This window comes from Danio aesculapii, chromosome 25, assembly GCF_903798145.1.
Source record: "Danio aesculapii chromosome 25, fDanAes4.1, whole genome shotgun sequence".
Lineage (NCBI taxonomy): Eukaryota > Metazoa > Chordata > Actinopteri > Cypriniformes > Danionidae > Danio > Danio aesculapii.
In genome coordinates, this window is record NC_079459.1 from 15,844,584 (window position 1) to 15,867,202 (window position 22,619).

A 22,619-nucleotide genomic window follows, 5' to 3' on the forward strand; every position below is an offset into this window, starting at 1 on the left:
GTGGCTCCAGCACTGAGCATTGTGCATCATCAAAATGCATTATAAAAACCAGAGTTGAATTAGTCTTCGGGGTTTTGACGTCATGGACCATCACTCTACTGTATGGCCAGGCCTGAAATGTCTAAAGCTTTGAAAAGCAACCATAAAGTTATTTAAAATCATTCCGTATGTGCTCCACAAGGGAAATAAATGTTTAAGTTTTTCTTCTCCCTTTATTTCTTTATTATGATGCTTTCTCTTTGGGATGAACCCCCTGGTCATGAGCTCAAACGACCTTTATAATTTACTGTGTTATTGCAGAAGATGAAAGGAAGTTATGTAAATAACCCATGATAAATGTCTCCAGAAGATATGAGCTGCGCTTTTAGTTTATACACTGTTGTGAAAGTATTTTCTTCAGTGTGGAAAATGGCACAGCATTATTTCCATTTTATTAACTAATTAACTCACTTATTGAAAGAAATGTGTTTGTAAATGTGTTATTCCTAGTGATGCACCAAGTTTAACTCCATTCCAGAGCTGATTCTGATTGCAGATTTTCTTTCATTTTTTTAAGCAAGCGTGCCGACTCCTATACCTGGATCAGTTTTATTTGCTTCAGATTTTGAAACCCTGCCATATAAACCTCCAAGCAATTGCCTTAAAATAAGCTATGACGGAAATCAGTCAAACACAAATTGTTATGTATATAATCTTTTTGTTTAATGTTGAAAACACCACATGGAACCTTGAATCACCGAAAATCGTGTTAAAATCCCATGTGAAATATTTGGGACACGTGGAAAACATGAAACATGCGTCAAAGCAACAAGACACACGTGGAAACATCATATGGAGGTGTTCCAAAACCATAATTCACATGTGTTCCACATATCTCACACAAAAAAGATTGCACACGTAAAGCTCATACTGATTTTCTATAAGGGTGTGAAATGAAAGGTCTATATTTATTCCGTTTGTTGTTGATGCATAATATGTTCTGTTTAGTTCATGTACTGTCTACTACTGTTACAGTATTTTGCCTGCTCATTTTTTCTGTGGTCTTGTGTCCTTTAAGGCACTGTCTCTTATTGTCCTTCCGTTCATCCCTGCATCCAACCTGTTTTTCCCTGTTGGCTTCGTTGTCGCTGAAAGGGTCCTATATGTACCCAGCATGGGATTTTGTGTGTTGGTGGCCTACGGATTCAAACTTCTGTCGCAAAGAGGGTAAGCATCTTCAGAACAAATCCTTTTGTTTATTCCTCTTTGGGTGACCGGTTCAGAATCTCATTGCGTGTTTTTATTCTGTTATCCAGAGCCCTAAAGAAAATGTCTTGGTTGCTCATGGGAATTCTCCTAACAACGCATGCTGTGAAAACTTTCAACAGAAACTGGGACTGGGAGTCCGAATACACGCTTTTCACATCTGCACTGAAAGTATGAACACATCCAAGGACACATTATTCATTTATAGATGCACATCTGGCCACGGGCTCATACATATTATATGCTTGTATTTTGATATCATTACTCTGAAAGAGTCCAGCTTGCTGCCTTATATCAAAGCAGGAGTGCAGACGTTAACAAGAATACAGAGAAATGATGTCTGAAAAGATGATTTGTAATGTCAGCCTGGTATGCCTGAATCATTTGAAAGTTGTTTATCTCCAGGTGAACAGGAACAATGCCAAACTGTGGAACAATGTCGGACATGCTTTGGAGAATCAGAACAGCTATGAGAGAGCTTTGAGATACTTTCTTCAGGCCACAAGAGTACAACCAGGTAACTGACTCAACCGGCTGATCTTTTTAAGGTTACCTAAAGCATCTTTAAAGTAAACATTACCATTTTACTTAGGTAATTCCATACGAAACAGGATATTCAATGAGGGAGGACGTGTATAATGGGGATCTTATCCATTGGGAATTTATTGAAGTGGGTATTACATCCTGATAATGGAGCCAGACAGAATGCTTAATTAGCAGCTTGGCTATTAGTCAAGATTATCCGATAGAGCACAGTCTTTTCCAGACGTAAAAACTTGTCCATTGAAGAAACTTGGAACCATTTGAAACATTTAACAACAGAACTTGTAATGCTTTGTAATTACTCACCAGAGTGTTGTAGTGAGTAAAGCTACATTTCAAATAAAAATCTTGGTTAACACTTTTTTTTTTGGTGGGGTGTTCTTAAGACTTTCATGAAACTTTTATTATCATGAGACGATACATGTCAAGAATATGAATGAGATTTCATGCATGCTTATGATGACTTGACTGTCATCAAGTGTCATTTGCTCAGTTATTTCATTTTGAATCTAAGGTGACTTTAAGACAACTTGACTTTTTTCTTTCATTTATATATTTTTAGGGGTGTTTCACCTTTATTTGATAGGACAGTAGGGAGACAGGAATGAATGAATCCACAAAGGACCTTGAGCTGGGCATTGAACTTTGGTCACAAATCTGTCGAGTAATGTTGTCACGAGACCATTAAAACTGTGTTATGAATTTTATTAACAATATCATTCATATTTTTCTTCACCACAAATACATAGTACAAATAGAAATTTCATTAAATATTAATGATGCTGTTAAAAAAATAATTGACAGAGTACTGGTCCTTTTAACAAGACATTTTAATGGCAAATTAATTTTGTTCCACTGAAAAAAAGATGACAGATTTATGACAAGCTATGTTGTCTTCATCATGTCAACTTGACAAGACAAGTTATGATACATTTGGTTGTGTCAAGTTGTCATAAAGACATCTCAAACTATGTTATTTTTTCATTTAAAGACTGAGTGAATTCCACGAAATGATGGTTGTAATAAGCATGCATACAATTTCCTTTACTTTATGTCATGATTTATAAAGGTGTCATGTCAGTCTTCAAGTAAAGTGTTAACAAATGTTGCCATTTAGAGCATACAGTTATCAGCAATAATATTTGTCTCTTTGCTAGAGCTGCGCGATTTGGCCTACAATCAAAATCTCAATTACTTTAACTTTTTAACTCGATTACAATTAATGAGCGATTCTTTCATTTATTTGTTTAATTTCTTTACTCTCATAGTTTACTGACAGGTTTTGTGCAGTAGCTCACATATTACAAGTGGGAGATTTTTGAGTGAAGGGTGCATTACTTGATTTTAAAATAATAAGTAAACACACACTGTCTACTATCTATGATTTATTTATTGAACAATAATGTTGAACAACTGAAATGAAAACACACATTGCCTAAAACCAACAGTTACTTTTTTTTTCTTATAAAAAAGTAAAAATAATTAACTTGCACGTTTGGTAACAAAATAAATAATTTTCTGTGCTTTTCACTAAAAGTAGAAAATAAGCAGTATCTGTTCTAAATAAAGTAATTCTTGTATAGCCTGTAAGTAATATTTTAAACAGTGCATTTCTTGCATCTTCTGTAAACAAATATTTTAATGTAAACAATAATTTAAAGTAATGGAAAATATGCCGTCTTAAGGCATCTCTGGCGCAGCTTCTAATCATCGTCAATGAAGTGCAAAATAAGGCTCAAGAATGGGTCCTTGTCCTACTTGACCAGAGATCAGTGTGGCTGCAAAGTGTGGCTAACAGAACGGGGTCACGTGACTCTATACGCGGTAAGGAAAGTAATTTAAAAAAAAATCTACCTGAAAAAATGAGATTGATTATAGGTTCTGAATGTCGATTTCCATTACTTTTCGATTAATTGCCCAACCCTACACTTTGACCATTTGTTTAATTTACTTCTTTGTTATTTTTCCAAAAGGGATTTAATAAAGATTATGTTTTAAATACTAGAGAGAAATTGAAAGTTATTACATCTTGATCACAGGTTATAAAACATGCGCTAATGATAATTGACAGCTTATGTTTGGAAATGAGTTTGAACTGGATCATTTTCAAATTTTCACAACTAGAAATACTTGAGTTTGTGGTATATCCTTCAGTTCTTACAAAAATATTAGCAGTAGATGTTAACACGGAGCTTATTTTAAACAGAACACACCACAGTTTTGTTGTTTTAGGGAGGTGTGGGAAATTTAGGCATATTTTTCTAAGTTTGAAGGCGTGTTGGTCAATTTCAGATTTTGTGTAAGCTAACAAGAGGTATTTCTTGGGACTGAATGAAAACATTGGCATAAAAACCTATTTTCACACTTTCGTGTCTTGAGAATGTGTGGATAAAAGGATTTATGTCAAAAGATGTGGATTTAGGTTTTGTATTTGCTCTTCTGTATCGTTGTCAGGCTACCTGAGAGGAAGACTGTTTTGGCTGCCAAAGGCATTAGACTATTGACTTTAATTGTTCAAGTTATCTTGGTTTATTTGAGCTAACATGACTTGTGATCCACCACCACCCAAGATTTTTTTTCCAGATTAACTCCGTAAGCACATTAATGGATGAGGAAATCCTGGGCAGGCTATCTGTCCGCATCAGTTTGCTTTTATTCTCCAAAACCGTGAGTGTGGTCAGACATTTCTTCGAAAATGCTGGTAGCGTTATCAGTTTTACACATCGAAACGCTGAGGGTTCGCTTTCTGGTGTGTGTGAGGTTACACGGGCCACATGGTTGTAAAAAGGAGAGCTTTCACAGGAGGTGCTTTTCCTCTTCCCAGTCTTTCCAGCCGATCTCTAGTCCCAAGTGTGTTTTAAAGTGGTCAGCTGCCTATAACCATTATTATTTGTTGCTCTCAAGCCGTATAATTCACATTCCACTATCTACTCTGTCTTTGAGGTTTAGTCTGTGCTGTTTACTTGATTTATGCTTCCATACTAAACATTGTGTCCTCTTCTAAGATGACATTGGGGCCCACATGAACGTTGGGAGAACCTACAAGAACCTAAACAGGTCCAGAGAGGCAGAGGAGGCATATCTAATTGCAAAATCCCTAATGCCACAGGTATGCATTTTCTTTATAGTTATATGGTCAGAAATGAGCATACTGAACAATATAAATGTGATTATGCTCAGCCGTACAGAAGCTACATCGGACCTGTTAATGTTAATACCCTGTCTGAATTTGACATTTAGATTAATGTTTTAAATAGCAAAACAAAAAGCGTATCACGACAACCAAATCACTGTCCAACCATAACAGTCTTCTAAGCAGTCGTCTGTTTATTGGTTGATATCAGTGCAGAACAAGAGAACCTGTTACCGCCTTTCCTGTTCTCTCCAACTGCATTCTCCAGAGCCAAATGCAACAGTTTAACAAGTTTACACTGCCTTTGTGTTGCACGTCACAACACATTCTAAGAACTTTTATTACCTTGATGTTACAAAACCCAAGAAAGGTGTGCAATATTTATTGTGATTTATTATGACCATATTTTAACAGTTGTTTAAATCATGTGTAAATCAAGTTTGCATTGCCAATCACTTTGACTAAAATGACCAGATCCATGATTTCAGAATCCTAAAGCTTTAACTGCATGCTGAAGTCTATTCAAATGCAGCTATAATTCAAGTTGTTGATGCATTTGATTTGTGTGTTTATGACTGTGATCACAAATGTTATTTTATTAACAGCTTGACAAACAAGAAGTTAATCTTCATCTTAAACACAATGCCGTTTTTGAGCTTTCGCCAATCAAATTTGTTGGTTCCAAACAAAGCAGAATTTTGTGAGCTGCAGAGAAACAATGCAGCATTTCATTCCATAGTGAATCTGTTTTTGAACTAATCAAGTGAATCAGTAATTAGCCGTATTTCCACAGTCGGGACAGTGCTAGCCAGGGCTTTTATCGGGCCGGGCCATACCAATAGCCTGGGAGCATGAGCATTGAGGCCGAAATCATGTCGCGTTTACAATGTCGAGCAAGTAGCTCGCAGCACATCACGCAAACCCCGCCCCCAGAACGTCCCCCGAATCAAACGTCACACAACCCGCCCAGTTCAGCAGGAATCAGGCAAGCACATAATGCACATCACCGCATCATCACGAAACGATTAAAACGAAGACAACCGAAACAAAGAAATGACACTTTACTGTACAGCATTGCATTATATGTCTATATGCACAGGCCTATGTATTTTGGCAATGTTGGCATCATGCATCAAGTGGTCTCGCCACTTGATGCAAGACCAAAACATAAAAACACAGAAATTCTCTGGTAATAACTCGGTATAAAATGTTTTTTATAACATCCTCGTTTTTATAGTTGCCGTCAAACATTCAGCCCAAATGCTCGGGAGAGACCTACAACATATTAATATTACCCTAGGCTATATGACGCTTAAAAGGTAATTCCCCTTTATTTAAGAGAATAATTTAAGGATGTTGCATATTATTTGGTTATCTTAAGTAAAGGAAACTGTTAAGTGTTTTAGGACATAAGAGCAAGTGATAAAATATCGGTTATAGCCTGTATTTCGTTGCGCTTAGCAGCTATCCACTAATAAAGCTCTACGTTTAAAATTTCATTTTTAAATTTTACCACGTCATATAAAAACATAAACACTTGTTTAAGAACACATTAATTAGTGCAGTTTTTCCCAATCCGTTTGTAAAGGGGTGCTGCGCAGGACTGTATGACAGAAAATAAGGTACAGTAGTTTCTGATGGTTTCACTCACCCCAAAAAAATGCTCTGTTTGCACGATTTGATTAATGTCATCGTATCTAAATAAATAATATTTCAAAAGCTCTGTGTTGTTTATTGTTTTTAGAAAATATCTAAAATCTAAAATATCTAAAAAATATCAAATTTTTTTTCAGATAGGCCTTTGTAAAATGAAAGTTTAAAATGGCTTGAAACAGTTTATTTATTTGTATTGTATATACCTAAATTATTATAGCTTTTGCTTGTTTTATATTGGTTTATTTATTATATGTGATTTTATTTAATCCGATATTTGTAATTCTTTAAATTATTTCAATATAGCTTAGGCTATTTTATCTACGACACTATTGTTTTGAGCCTACAAAAGTGGACACGTAATTTGTAAAGTTTTGTCTTTCTGTTGTATTCATATTTTGTATTAGACTATCCCCAAAATAAATGAAGAAAGAAACTCATCCGCTCGTGGCCTCAACAGAGCTGTCAAGCGAGAGCTTTTTCACCTGCGCACACACACATGCATCTAAATGTGCACGTTTCATGCACAAACACACCTTTTAAACTTGACAAAAACTTTCAACAACTTTAATTCAATTCAATTCAGTTCACCTTTATTTGTATAGCGCTTATACAATGTAGATTCAGCTTCACATAAAAGGTCATAGTAAATTGGAACAGTGTAGTTCAGTTTGTAGTGTTTAGGTTCAGTTCAGTTGAGCTCAGTTCAGTGTGGTTTAATAATCACTACTGAGAGTCCAAACACTGAAGAGCAAATCCAACGATGCGCAGCTCTATAGATCCCGAACCATGCAAGCCAGTGGCGACAGCCTTTACTGGCTGATGTGTCTTTAATATGGTGTAAAGTTTATTATGCGACATCAAGGAGGACACCGAAAAGAAATATCACTTATTAAATAAAAGCTACTTCATTATTTTATGCAACACCCTTACATTTAAAAGGGAAACATAAGGGCGATCATAAGCAAAAAGTCCCCCAGCCTATAAGGTATTTTATGGAATAACCTATCTTAAACTGACCAGCTATATGTTTTTCTTTCCCTTATTTTTTTTTTTTTTTGGCTTATGTACTCGTGTGTGATGGGAAAACTAGTATAATGGTGGCATGCCATCTTTACCAGACTCGGGCAAAGTCTGCCTCTCCTTTCACTCCGCCCCGAAGCCCCAGCTGGCCCTCTTTGACCCAAGGTATTCGGCGGGCTGAAAAAGGCCAGCCGCTTGCCCCGAGGAAGCCGCACATTGGCCTGATCAGGCCCAGAAGTGACAGTGGAAACTAGACTGGCTCTGGCTTGCCCTGGCACGCTCGCTTTAGGCGCGATAGTGCAAACACGGCTATTGATTCATTAAGGCTTTTGTCTAGTAACAAACAGTGTACATCACATGTGCTTGCGGTTTTGCAGACTTGCAATGGTCATCGCATGCATTTGTCCATTAAGTCTATGAGACATCCTGGGGTGTTTCATTTATCATTTTAGTTTGCAGAAGGATACTCACAAGAGCCCCCTTTGTGGTCACTATACGCCATTGATGCAGACTTTTGCCAAGCAGACGTCTACTATTGATAGAAGTAAGAACTTAGAGGAAGTGCCACATTTTTAGGTTGCCACTTGGCATTGGGCCAGTCACTTGTTTTGTTTCTAAATTAATCAGCTCTTTTGAATGAGCTGTTTGAAAAGTCAATAAATTACTAGTTAAGACAGACTTGCCACCACCTACTTGTGTTTGTACTGTGAATGAAAGGCCTGAAACAGCCAAAGCACCACCACAAAAAAAAAAAAAAACACTTTCAATTTATAAAAATATCATTGGTGAGATTTCATTTTTGTTAGTATTGCACAGTACTAAACACAGCATGCGCTGTAATTTTAAAAAAGCTAATCAAATGTTAAATGAGCATACTCTGGCCTGTTATTCAAATAACTTGTAAAGTTACCTGCTCACTGACTGTTAAAAGGTCTGCAATCTTTTTATATATATATATATATACATATATATATATATATATATATATATATATATATATATATATATATATATATATATATATATATATATATATATATATATATATATATATATATATATATATATACATATATATATATATATACATATATATATATATATACATATATATATATATATATACATATATATATATATATACATATATATATATATATATATATATACATATATATATATACATATATATATATATATATATATATATATACATATATATATATATATATATATATACATATATATATATATATATATATATATATATATACATATATATATATATATATATATACATATATATACATATATATATATATATATACATATATATATATATATATACATATATATATATATATATATACATATATATATATATATATATACATATATATATATATATATATATACATATATATATATATATATATATATATATATATATATATATACATATATATATATATATATATACATATATATATATATATATATATATATATATATATATATATATACATATATATATATATATATATATATATATATATATATATACATATATACATATACATATACATATATATATAAGGCTAAATGCTCCACATAAAATTAAAACTGACTTAGCTGAGTAAGAAAAGGTTGATGGCTTTTAGCCCATGTGCATTATCTTTAATCTATAGGCTAATGTATTCCTAAATTGAATCAGTCTCAAAACGGTTGTCACTAAAAATGAAAACAGCTTTTCCAGGATTCTGTGTTTAATAAGTTCCAAAGAAGTTCCTTGTTGAATGAATGTTGATGAATGTCTTTATCTGGATTGTTTTAATTGTCCTTGCTGAACAGCTGTATTCACTTATTTAATCAACCCAAAAACATAGCATTTTTGTACTGGGAAAAACGACCAAACATTACTTGACTTATGCACTACATGTTCTCTGGATAGAGAATGTCCTGCAATGCCATTTACAGCTGATTACCAAGTAGAAGATCATGGTTCATAGCTGTGATATTAACTTGCTCCTGGAGTGCCAGTGTCCTGTATTTTTCAATGCAAGTCTGAAGCTTGTTGAAAAAATATATAATGGCAATACTCTGTTAAGGAAACTGCATCCGAAATCGCCTACTACTCAGTGGCTACTGCATTTGAATTTTACATTTAAATGTACTACTCAGCCCTTGGAAAAGTATATATTTTATATAGTATGAATGTGAGTAGTATGAATGGAACTTAGATGTACTACATCCACCATCCAACCTACCTGTGTGAGTTGCGTTGCTTCACTCCCATTCAGTGTTGCCAACTTAGCAATTTTGTTGCTAGATTTAGCAACTTTTATACTACCCAAGCAACTTTTTTTTCCAAAAAGCACCTAGCAACAAATTTAGCAATTTTTAACATTCATTTGGCTACTTTTAGCAATTTTTAAAAAGTGACACAAAAGAGCAGTGGCTGCAGGCTTCACCAAACGCATACATATCAAATTCAATTGCTAGCTCAGATTGTTTTTCATTACTGTTAATTTACTGATATTTGTTAACATGTATAATTGTTGGTAATTTAGGAAGCAATAAATTCCAATAGTGCTGTAATTGTTGTCATTTTCACAAATATGTTAATTTCACAAGTTAAAAAAAAGAGTAAGTGCACAAGCTGTGATTGTTTAAAAGAATGTAACTGTTCATTATCAGTGTTTTATTTAAAAATAAAAAATTCTTATCAAAAAGCGTTTGTATTTTACAAATAGTCAACCATATTTTTCATACAATCTAAATGGACATATTTCAAATGTTTTTGCTGAGATGGCCAGTCAATTTGAGAAAACATGAATTATTTTGTATACTACATGAAGATATAGTTTTGTGGAGTTGTGATTACGCAATGATGTCATCACGCAAAGTAATATGTTAATAAGAACCTATTTATTGTGCATCTGGATGTAATGTTATAATATAATATAATACATGGTGCTCAGAGAGTAGAGACATGACAGGCTTACGCTTGTCACATACTACGTGACTGTCACTGAAATGCAAATTAGTGCGTGACGTCATCTGGCAACATTTAGCTACTTTTCGGACAGGCATTAGCTACTTTTCATTGGAAATAGTTGGCAACACTGCTCCCATGATGAATTCTTATTGGATGCACACTTCAGAATCTCGCAGGTCATCCGGGTACTTCTCGCATACTGATTTTCGAAATCTATGAATATGAACGTACTACTCATCTCTCACACTGTTTTAAGTATGGAAGGATGCGATTTTTGGACATACTGTAGCCAGTGAAATTTTTAAATGAATGTCAACGGAGGAGAGGATTTACTATACTGAATAAAAATGGTTAATCCTTTTTGAAAATCAAGAGTGTATCGGCAGTCTTAAAACCTTTTTGGATATAGTGGTTAATTTTTTACTAATTAGTATCATCTCATTCATACACTATGCACTCATGCACTATGTACTTATGCACTTACACACTCAACAGCATAGTATATGAATACCCAAATGGAACACTAATGGTTTTTTACTAAGCGGAAATTCAAACCGTTTCCCTGATGACGTTTGACGGTTGCCATATTAGTGAAATAAATGATCAAACTATTAAATAATACCTGCCATGAGTATAACCGCGTTCACCATCTGGAGGTGATATACTGTAATCCCTCATAGGAGAATTTTGCTTTCTCCATCCAAAATAAATAAAGTTATCCAACATGTCTGCCCGATAGCTCCGCCCCTTCCGCTACATGAGCAAACATGCGGTCGTTGAGTGCGTAAAGTGTCCATCAGTCCACACTTCATTTTACCGGCTGAATGAGTGCATCATCCAGGTTATTAAAGTGCTCTTAATCTTTTTAGAGTTTTCAGTGTGAATGCACTACTTACACTATTTATACTACAAAATGGCGTAGAATAGTGCATAAGTATGCGATTTGTGATGCAGCTATACATTTTAGTACAGTTTGCTTAATCCCTAATCAGGGGTAAGATTTAGAGGCATGTCTTCTTTTAAAAGTCAAACATTTTCATGCAAATGAAGTTGTATGAATTTGTATAAATTAGCAAGTTTTTCCTGACAATACATAAAATAGTTACGTTTCCTCCTGAGATTGAGCCGATAGGATACACTGTACAACATTTTTCTATTTTTCCTATGGTCTACACGAACAGTGACAGCCTTTCACGAAACTCTGAAAGAAATTCAAAGAACTTAAAGGCTCTAATAGTTATAAAAGACACATGGAGTCATCCTAGAGGCTTTCTATAATGGTAAAACCATCTAACCAAATGGCAGACTCATCCATCTCCCAATTTCAGAACATCTCTGTTAGGAACTTCCAAGCCTGTTTGCTAAAGCTGGCTGAAGCTAAAATCTGCAGGATGCTGGCTCTCCAGGAGAAGTATTAAATGCCTCTCACCTAAAGAATACTTGCTGTTTTTAAAAATGGTCTTTTCATATGTCCTGCCCAATTTTCCTGAAACTGATCTTATGACCTTGAACTTCACATGGGTCTATATTTCATGTTGGAATGTATAGAGGGAACATACTGAATACATTATTGGCAATACTGTAGTGTCAATTGTATGTAAATATAAATGCTTACAACCTTGGCTGACTTTTCCAAAACACATTGGCAGATCATTCCAGGGAAGAAGTATGCAACTCGTGTGGCCCCCAACCATCTGAACGTTTACATCAACCTGGCTAACCTAATTCGAGCAAACGATTCACGCCTAGAGGAAGCCGACCAACTCTATCGACAGGCCATCAGTATGAGACCAGACTTCAAACAAGCCTACATCAGCCGGCAAGTTTACATTTGTGCTGACATGGGCGAAAATGTGGTTGTATAGTTGCATGCTTGCTGATGGGCCAAGCAAAACTGAATAGGTTGTAGATAGTATTTTGGCTTTCTTGAGGTTTTTTGGAGTCATGGTTTTAGTTTAAAAGCTCATGTATACACTGGACGATGCTCAAAAGATACAATCTTATAACAAAATTAAGCACCCATGTATCACAAATTCACACCCGTCCTAGACCTCCTTCTGTTATCTCCATGAAAATATTTGTCATAGATATGAGTTGAAATCGCACCCTCATAATAAGAGAGTATCGGGGTGTTCACTGTTTTCGTTACAATTTGCATCAAGCAGAAATTTACGTAGTCTTCACACATAGCGATCTCACTTTACATGTCTCATCCTGCTAATGAAATGCTGATCAGATAAGCTATTGAAAGTGGATTTACTGGAATGCCTTAGTTCTCATGAATGCCAGGACTTCCTTCAACCACACTAGGAAGACAAACTAATATCTAAACCAAAACCTCTGCATTGCTCAAACTGTTTGCTGAGAAAATATTGCTTAAAGAAACTGATCTTTCTTGTTGTACATGTGTGTTAGATTTTCAAGATGTCCTGCGAGAGGTATTCCAAAAATGTCTTTCTGTTTCTCTCAAATCTCAGAGGGGAGCTTCTGCTGAAAATGAACAAGCCCGGTGAGGCAAAGGATGCCTACCTACGAGCACTGGAACTGGACCATACCAACGCAGACCTCTGGTACAATCTGGCTATAGTCAATATTGAGATGAAGGACCCTTCAGAGGCCCTGAGAAACTTTAATCGTGCACTGGACCTGAATCCACGGCACAAGCTGGCCCTCTTCAACTCGGCGCTTCTCATGCAAGAGTCAGGTGTGTGGGCACTGCAGGGTGAGCCAATGAAGTTGTAATTACAATAATTCCCATTCAATTTGGAGTTGTTCCCCTCCTCAGGTTCAGAAGTACGCTTTGTCAATGCCTAAACATAACACCTAAATGAATCGCAGAAATTGCAATGTACACCTTAGCTCTTGAGAATTTACGAGTTCTACTTGGAAGTGAGCATTTTGTACAAACTAGAATCTTGTAATTACGGTAATTATAACATTGCATGAACATACCTTAAGCAATGAAATTACCTCTGTCACAAATGAGCTGCAAAGACTGCTGCCTTTTGAGCACACTAACTATTATAAAACCCTAGTTTATATCTTGCTATTCTGAGTTTATGTGTAGCAATTATTTCTTAGAATTGCAACTTTATTTCTCACAATTGGCTACATTGCAGTCTTGACTTTTATTACTAAATCTGATTACTTAATTCGGGTGTGTTTAACTTGAAATTGCTAGGTACAAACATGAATTGTTACTTTGTGAGATACAAACTCATAAAAAAAACAAGTTAAATGAGTTAAAAGTCAGAATTTTTTAAAAGGTTACTTTATTTGTTTATTTATTTTTTTAATCATGTGGTAGTAAAGAGGTTCCATAGCTAATGTTCTAAGCAGAAAAACAAACGACACAAAAAATGCAGAAAAACAATAAAATCCTGTAGAATAAGACATTTGTTATCCCGTTTAAACAAATTTATATTTTGGGTAGACATTTTGCTCCCTTTATCTGCCATCTTGGATTTCTTGGAATTTTTTTAAGTCTTAGATTGGTGCTTTCATAAAATATGCATGCTCTGATGCTTTTGAATTTGGTTTTGCGTCTTTGGCTATGAGATAAACCTCGTAGGATAGCATTTACGTCTGGATTGTGGCATTGATGCTTTAAAAAACAGTACCGTCTGGGTAGGGAGCTCACTAGGTTCTGAAGATATAATGTTGCAGATTACACTCCCTAATTTTGATTTATCAGACCTGAGCTTTGGAAAACAGTGGCTTTATTACATGAAACAGTAGGGTGTTCAGTAAACTCTGTGAAAGCGATAGTTTGCTAGTTAATGTTTGATTCACATGAGGTTAGACATCAGGAGCATGAGCCAAGTTATTAACCTATGGATTCTTAGCGTGCCACCTCAAGGTAAGGCAGCAACCTCTCACCTAATTTGGTCCTTTTCTCATGCCTGAGAATGTTAGCGTTTGATCCAAAAGCAATAAGTTTAAATTGAACGTGACTCATTGACCCTAACTTTGAGTTTTATGCCATATTTTCACTCTTTACTTTGAATAGCCGGAAAGACTGATGGATTCGTGCAGTTCGAGTCAGGAATTAGTTTGTCATTTTTTCTGAGATTAACACACCTACGCTGCCTCAATGTAAATACAACGAATACAACGGATCTGTTTGCGCATGGTTTAAGACCTGTTGTTCAGTCTGTTTAATCATGTGACTGAGGAAGCATGTTGCGATCAATTCGCAGGCCTGCTTGAGACATTTGCTATTCTTTCATTCGTTTTTGTAGTTGTGCCCATTAATATTGTGTTTTGTTTTTTTTTTCTTCAAACCTGCTTTCCGTGATTTTCCCCACTTTTGGCCTACAGTAGTTATTTTGAACAATCTTCTTTGAGTGATAAAAAGCTGACAGACACTCCTTACCCTCAATCCAACCCAATCATTGCAACATAGAATGGTGGGTAAAAAATGTAGATCTTGTTACAAAGCCAAAATACTACAAATGTCTGGCTTTTGAGCGCATTACTCAAATAGAAAGAAAAATACTTTTTGATTTTGATTTAATAACCTGTTTTTGTACAGTATATGCAATTTTTAACTGACTTCAGCTGCTCACAAGATTTTCACTATGATTTATAACAACATGGCAACAATGATTATACCATTAAATATGCCTTTGTTTAGATAGTTACAGGAAAAAACATTTCTTGCCTGCATTCACTTTCATTGAGTGGAAAAGTATGTACATTCTGGTATGAATAACTTTTGTCTATTATGCAAGCCGGAAAATCACATGGTTTAGATTAGCATGATTAAATGGTGGAATCTATTTTTTTTGCCCTACATATACATTCACTTAAGACGTAATATACTAATAATGAACATCAATTATGTTGGTATTTTATTTATAAAATTATAACCTCAGCTAATTAACTGGAATCACTATAAAGATCAATGATTTCAGAACTTGTGAAAATATTTAAGTCCAAACATGGGTGAATTAATTGAATCCATTGAAGACATGATTAATATATGCATTTAAAAATAAAACAACAAACTTATTCTGATCTGTGCTTATTAAATTCCATAAAAGTACATTTAAAAAGTGATTATACGAAATATTATTACGTTTTAAGTGATAAAAAAACTAATGGTTAAAGCCTAGTTTTAAAATATCATATAACATTACACATGATTTGTTCTTTGGTCAATTCAAATATTTTAAATATGCTTGACAAGTTTTAAGGCATATAAATGTGCTGCACTGAATGGCATCTTAGTGGGCATCTTCTGTAAACAATGGTAGAAATGTATAAAAGTCTTTCTCTCACTCTTTATTAGCATCATTACATTTTATAATCTTTTTTTTACACAGTAGTTGTATTGAGTATTTAGTTTATTTCTGTTTTAGTTTAATAACAACGCATAACTATCCTGTCTCTTAATTTCCTGTAACAGGTGAAGCTAAACTTCGGCCAGAGGCAAATCGTCGCTTTCTAACCTACGTAAAAGAAGAGCCGGATGACGCTAATGGCTACTTCAACCTGGGCATGTTAGCGATGGATGCCAACGAGAACGAAGAGGCCGAGCACTGGATGCGTGAGGCCATTCGACTCCAACCTGGCTTCCGCAGCGCTTTATTTAACTTGGCCCTGCTCTACTCTCAATCACAGCGTGAGCTGGATGCTCTCCCGGTGCTTGAGGAGCTCCTGCGGTACCACCCAGAGCATGTCAAGGGCCTAATCCTCAAGGGAGATATTCTTATGAACCACCGCAAAGATACACGTGGCGCCAAGACCTGTTTCGAACGCATCTTGAGCATGGACCCAAGCAACGTGCAAGCCAAGCACAACCTATGTGTGGTGTACTTCGAAGAACGGGAGCTCCAGCGTGCAGAACGTTGTCTGGTAGACACACTGGCGATGGCGCCGCAGGAGGAGTACATTCGACGACACCTCACCATTGTACGCAACAAAATGGCCGCCATGAGTGCCGCAGGGCAGCCGATTGCACCGACAGAGGGTGGTAGTATGTCAGATAAGCAGCAAGGGCATCAACCAGAAGACAAAAAGGTGGAGGAGGAAGAAGAGGAAGGGCGAGGAGTTGCCTCAGGAGCAGGGGAGGGGGCCAGGAAAGAGAAGAATTTGAGGAAATCCTCCTCCGCTGAAAACCAGGGCCACGGCCAATCAAAGAAGCTGGACACAGGCCAGCCTGACAAGCGGACTAAGAGCAAATCCACAAAAGAGATTAAAGATATAGAAAAGAAAAGGGCGGCTGCCTTGAAGAGACTGGAGGAGATTGAACGCATATTAAGCAGCGATTAACCTTGTTTATCAACCACCACACTATTTTTATATAGAACTATTTAAAGCGCAGGAACGATACGTTTTGTTTTGGGTTTTCAATTTGTTTAAGCATGTTTGGTGGCGCTTGATTGTTTTGTGTCTTTTTATATATACATGTAGTGAGTTATACCTCCTTTTCCCACAGCTTTAATTATGTAAAGCTGTTCGACTAAAAGGGGAAATCAGGGGTTGCGCTGAAGAAGCACAAAATTAGGTATGTTTTTTTTTTTCCCTTTAAAAGAAATCTTATTTTACCATATCGTTTATTTATGATTGCCTATATTTGAGTCACTGGATTAGATAGTCACAATTATGTATCGATTTACTTCACCACTGGCAAGTATTATTCATAATCACACGTAAAACATTAGTATATCATCCAGCCCGTTTTATAGCAGGACTGTCACATGAATGTTGAGTGTTAGTCCTATGCTCCTCCCCCTTTTTACATGACATCACCACATTTCCGTCAATTATTTGCTGCTTCGTTTGTTTGTGTGTTATAATTACTGTTTTGTTTTTACTCTACATGGCAAATGGTGTCAGTGTTAATTATATCCTCTGACATAATCTCATTCTGAATTAGGGTCACCTCCCTTCTCCAGCAGTGTTATTGCAGGCTTCTGGGCTTTTTACAATGTGGATGGCATACTGCGGCTGATTTCTCAGATTGGTCATGCAAAGCTCTTTCTGGTTTATTTCCTTTCTTTCTAAGGATTTCTGCTGCTTTCTGCTCTGTTTCTTGTTCTCCCTACAAAGATCAAAGTGACATTATAATCAACCGTTGAGCGGAAACAAACCTTTGAAACCTAGTAGGAATAATTCACCCAAACTAAACTTCTGTTGTCATTTACTTAGCGTAATGTCATTAGAACGCTTTCTTTCCTCCATGGAACATTATCATTCTCATGTTATAAATGATATGACGTATGAGCTATGCAATAGTTTGGCTTCGCTAACACAAGTCATTATTCAATGCAAATCCTGACTTGCAGCGTGTTCATAAAAGAGCGTTTGATGTCTGATTCATAAACGACTCGCTATTCAGGAATTGTTCATGTGACTTTAAACGTCTCCAGATAGGGTGCAAATTTAGCCACAGGAAACCTGAAACTCTAATGTTGTTTTTAAAAGCTCCATTCTTCGTCCTTTGCAATTGTATTTGCATGAACGAACAGGACGTTTTCTGAAAGTTTCTTCGATTTTCTAGCACATAAGTAATTCATATGGGTTTGGAACGGCATGAGGGTGAGTAAATGATGACAGAATTGTCATTTTTTGGGGTAAATGTCCCTTTAATATGGCGAAAATCACAATGTAGCCCACGATTTCTTGTGGGTTCTCTTAGCTTTTGTATTTGGAAAGAATCAATCACTTTATTTCTTTCAAAGGGAGGTTATATGCCAATATGTTACTTCAGAATTTTAATGTACAGCAGATGATGCAGAGTATAGTGTTTCCTGGGAAGCTGAAAAAACCATGTGCTCTCGCTGGAATCCTGTCATCATTTTACTGTTTGCTTTGAAGGCCGACCCTGAAATATCTTCTTCTATCTCCTTCTGACTTTTTTGAAGATCTTCATGAAAAAAGGTACCTGAGAGCTCGCCGATCTGTCGAGCAAAGCCTGTGCGGATGCCATACATATACACTAGAGGTACTAAGACTAACGCGGGCCACATATGAAAACTGAGGTGTTATTTAAGTGTAATAAAGCCACTTAAAGTAGCGTGACAATTGAATTCTTGAGATTAAGTACCAGACTCATGCTTTTCACTGTCATCGGCTCTTTTGCCAATGGAGATGTCTTCAACCATAAAACTTGAGTGAGAAATCTGAATCGCTTCACCTGTTTGCTCTTTCTTTTGGCAACATCTGTGCATCTGAATCCTTTTATTTTACTGTCAGTTTGATAGTCTATAAGGACAGATTTACACGATTGGATCACATTAATCCTCAAATATATGGGTTTGGGAGTTCACTTTTCTCTAAGAGGTTCATCTAAGTCATCTCACTCCGTTAAACATGATACGTCATATTTCAAGTTTCCCTCAGCTCATCGTAAGACCTACTGATGTTTAGTACATTTTCCTCTAATGGTTTGACTTATGAGGGGTGCTGGGATCCACGGTTTTCAATAAAAAGACTTACATCAGGAATGTCTCATAAATGCCACTTTTTATGCATTCTGGAGACCGCGTACAAGTCAACAGCGAGACTTGATCGATTTTCAATTTGCAAGATCCACACGGCCCAAGATTACTCACCCACGCCTTTGACTCGCATGCCGCCCAAAGGCTGTAACTGTCATTTTGCTTGTTGTCAAGGCCTCGAGTTTCAGCCTTGAGCTTGTGTTGCAATAGAGCTCGCTGTAACGTGAGATGTGCACAACGAAGAGCTACAAACAAATGGCACTTTTGTCAAACAATTGGCGAAATCAACAAATCTTTGTGTAACCCTTAAACCAGAGCTGCTGGATTGTTTGGTGCAAATGCTGAGAGGGGAAGGCTCACAGCTAGGATTTGCTGAAAAACAGTGAGATCCGTCGCAAATGTAATTATGCACAGTATCTGGCAGGCAGAGGAGACTAAACCACAGGAACTTGAGTTTTAAATGGTCTGCAGAGCTCCCAGTTCAGTAAAGGAGATTGTCATCACATTGACATTTGATCACACAAGATGTTTAATATGATTATGCTTTTAGTCCATGTGAGAGCACGATTTATATTATTGGATTAAAGGCTCAATGACTCTTTTGTAGTGGTAATGCCTGATTACGTTTTAAATGGCCATGTCCGTGGTTTGGGAATTCATGAACTTGTCCATGCCCTATGGAGGGGGAATGAAAATTAGCTGTTTGTGATGATGTACGACAGAAGCATATTGACTGCAGCAGTGTTTCCCATCCCAGTTCCTGGAAGCACAATATCACTACACGTTTTCCAACTCTAATCAAACGCAACTAAATCAACTCATCAGCTTGTTAGAAGAGACACCATAACCAGAAATAGAGACAGATAAGGGAGACATTTAAAAATGTGCACTCCAGGAATAGGGCTGGGAGACAGCATGGGAAAGACAGATGTAACCAACTGAGCTCATTGACTGATACAATTTTTTTTTCCACACACAAGAGACAAGAAATCTTTAATGAGTGAGTAAACAAAATGTTACAGGCTAAAACCATAGGAAGCCATTTAAAAATAAAAGACCACCACTACATTTTAATCAAAAGCTACATATAGTATGAACAGACTTGGATTCAAAGTTGGATTGTAAAGTTTCTACATTTTTGTTTAATGACTAAAGGGTCAAACTACACTACCTGACAAAAGTCTTGTCGTTGATCCCAGTTGTAAGAGCGACAAATACTAACTTGACTTCTATCATTTGGAAAAGTGGCAGAAGGTAGATTTTTCAGATGAATTATCTTTTGACCTGCATTCCGTTTATCACACATACTGCAGAAGACCCATTGGAACCCGCATGGACCCAAGCTTCTCATAGAAATCGGTCAAGTTTGGTGAAGGAAAATTCATGGTTTGGGGTTACATTCAGTATGGGGGTGTGCAATAAATCTGCAGAGTGTATGACTACATCAACAGCCTGAGGTATCAAGACATTTGTGCTGCCCATTACATCGCGAATCAAAGGAGAGGGCAAATTCTTCAGCAGGATAGAGCTCCTTTTTATACTTCAGCCTCCACACCAAAGTTCCTGAGAGCAAAGAAGGTCAAGGTGCTCCGGGATTGGCCAGCCCAGTCACCAAAGGTGAACGTTATTGAGCATGTCTGGGGTAAGATGGAGGAGGCATTGAAGATGAATCCGATGAATACTGATGAACTCGGGGAGTCCTGCAAGAACGCTTGCTTTGCCATTCCTGATGACTTTATTAATGAGTTATTTGAGTCATTGCAGAGATGTATGGATGCAGTCCTCTAAGCTCATGGGAGTCATACACAATATCCATTCTTTTTCCACTGCATCATGACTTTATATTCTTTATTGTACAATATTTATGTTAAGTGTCAAGACTTTTGTCTAAGCAAAGTCAGACCTTACTGTCCTAATTAAACAATTAAAATCAAGGCATGATCATATTTTATTGTGGTAAAATTAGCATAATCTAGAGGCCTTTGTCCTTTCACATAAGCCACTTCTGATACCAAATGATCAACTAGAAGAGTCAAGTTATTATTTGTTGTTCCTAAAACTTAGATAGGTGACAAGACTTTTGTCAGGTAGTGTATACCTTTGTGAAAAATAAAATATGCATGCAAACAAAAAAAGCTGAATGAAATTACAAATTCATACTCGTCCAGTAGGTGGTGTTTATGGGACAGCAGCAATATAGCATTTCCTTGGTTAGTATTGTAAATGTCTAAATTTTCTGAAAACGTTAAGTTCCCCTCAGAGATACACTGACATAAATGTTGTTTAGATGGAGTTTTCAGTGTTTTAGATTGAGATATTGTGTTTCAGAATCTCTGGTCTCCGTTAATGTCGCCTTTATAGACTTTGTTATATTTCCATTCAAATTACATTTTGGAAAATGGTTGCTATGCAGTTTATGCACAAGTATGGAGCAGATGTTAGTCCAAAAGAAGAAAAAAAAGAGAAGTTGGCTAGTTCCCAATTGCACATTTGGAGCAAAAAATCATCCTGTTCTAATTTATGACCAATTGACCAGTGCATCATGTGTGTACATACGTATACTTGTATGAAAGCACAAGTTGTACAGTGTCTGTTGCATAATCCAACATTGTTGATTCAATCCATGCGATCTAAAATAATGAAATCATTACCAAAATAAAAGCAACTCTTTACAAAAATGTAGCGTATCATTCAATCCATGCTCAGTGAAAATAAGTTGATGATGTAGCAATAAGCTACCTAATATACATTAACGTATGTGTTTAATAAACACCAATGCAATATATATATACTGTACACTCGTCAACCACTTTATTATAGGAGTTTTGTGAACTTATTGTCATGTTTGAGAATTGAGTTTGAGGTTATTTGAGCTTTGTGACATGGTACGTTGTCCTCCTGAAAGTAGCTATCAAAAGATGGGTATATTATAGTGATAAAGAGATAGAGATGGCAAGAAACAGTACTCTGGTAGGTACATTTAAATTATGCTCACTTGGTATTATGAGGTCAAAATTTGCCAAGACAAAAAGCAAAGCATCATACCACCAGCAGTGCTGATAACAAGGCAGCAAGGTGAGTAGTTTGTGCCAAATTTTGACCCAACCGTAAATGTGTTGCAACAGAAATAAAGACCTTTCCCAAATCATGCCCAGTCTTGGTTAGCCATATGAACTGTACCATTAAAGTTAAAATCAGTTCCTTTTACAACATCCCTAGAGTTGAAACGATGAGTTTTACCATTATTGAGCAGCTCTATGTCACATAAATCATTGAATCAGATAATGCCATTAGCATCTTGCTCAATAATAATAATAAAAAGGTAATAATTTTCCTATTTAAAGCTTGACACTTTTGTAGTTACATCATGTACTAGGCTCTCAGAAAAAGGAAAGTTGCTATTTTCTAGGTCGATATGGGTAGGAACTATACACCGCATACGAGCGGGCGCAGCCATTTGAATCTTTTTGGCTCGACACTTCCGGTCTCATTCACTTTCATTCATTTTTAGAGGTTAAATCAGCTCGTTTTGCTGATATTTTCTTATATTATTCTACTTTTATGTACAGTTGAAGTC

At 36.1% G+C, this 22,619-nt stretch overlaps 1 protein-coding gene across 2 annotated transcripts in view; it reads left to right on the forward strand.

Moving 5' to 3' along the window:
- The window catches only part of tmtc3 (transmembrane O-mannosyltransferase targeting cadherins 3), a 50,015-nt gene extending 30,971 nt beyond the window's left edge, over positions 1–19,044 (forward strand). The window contains exons 8-14 of one of the 2 annotated variants that reach the window (XM_056451530.1): positions 1,058–1,206; positions 1,296–1,416; positions 1,651–1,762; positions 4,794–4,897; positions 12,245–12,414; positions 13,073–13,317; positions 16,006–19,044. In XM_056451530.1, the coding sequence (XP_056307505.1) occupies positions 1,058–1,206; positions 1,296–1,416; positions 1,651–1,762; positions 4,794–4,897; positions 12,245–12,414; positions 13,073–13,317; positions 16,006–16,871 (1,767 nt within the window). In that variant the 3' untranslated portion in view covers positions 16,872–19,044. The remainder of the gene's footprint in view (positions 1–1,057; positions 1,207–1,295; positions 1,417–1,650; positions 1,763–4,793; positions 4,898–12,244; positions 12,415–13,072; positions 13,318–16,005) is intronic. The other variant, XM_056451531.1, reaches the window with a different exon arrangement.
- The last annotated feature ends 3,575 nt before the right edge of the window (positions 19,045–22,619 follow it).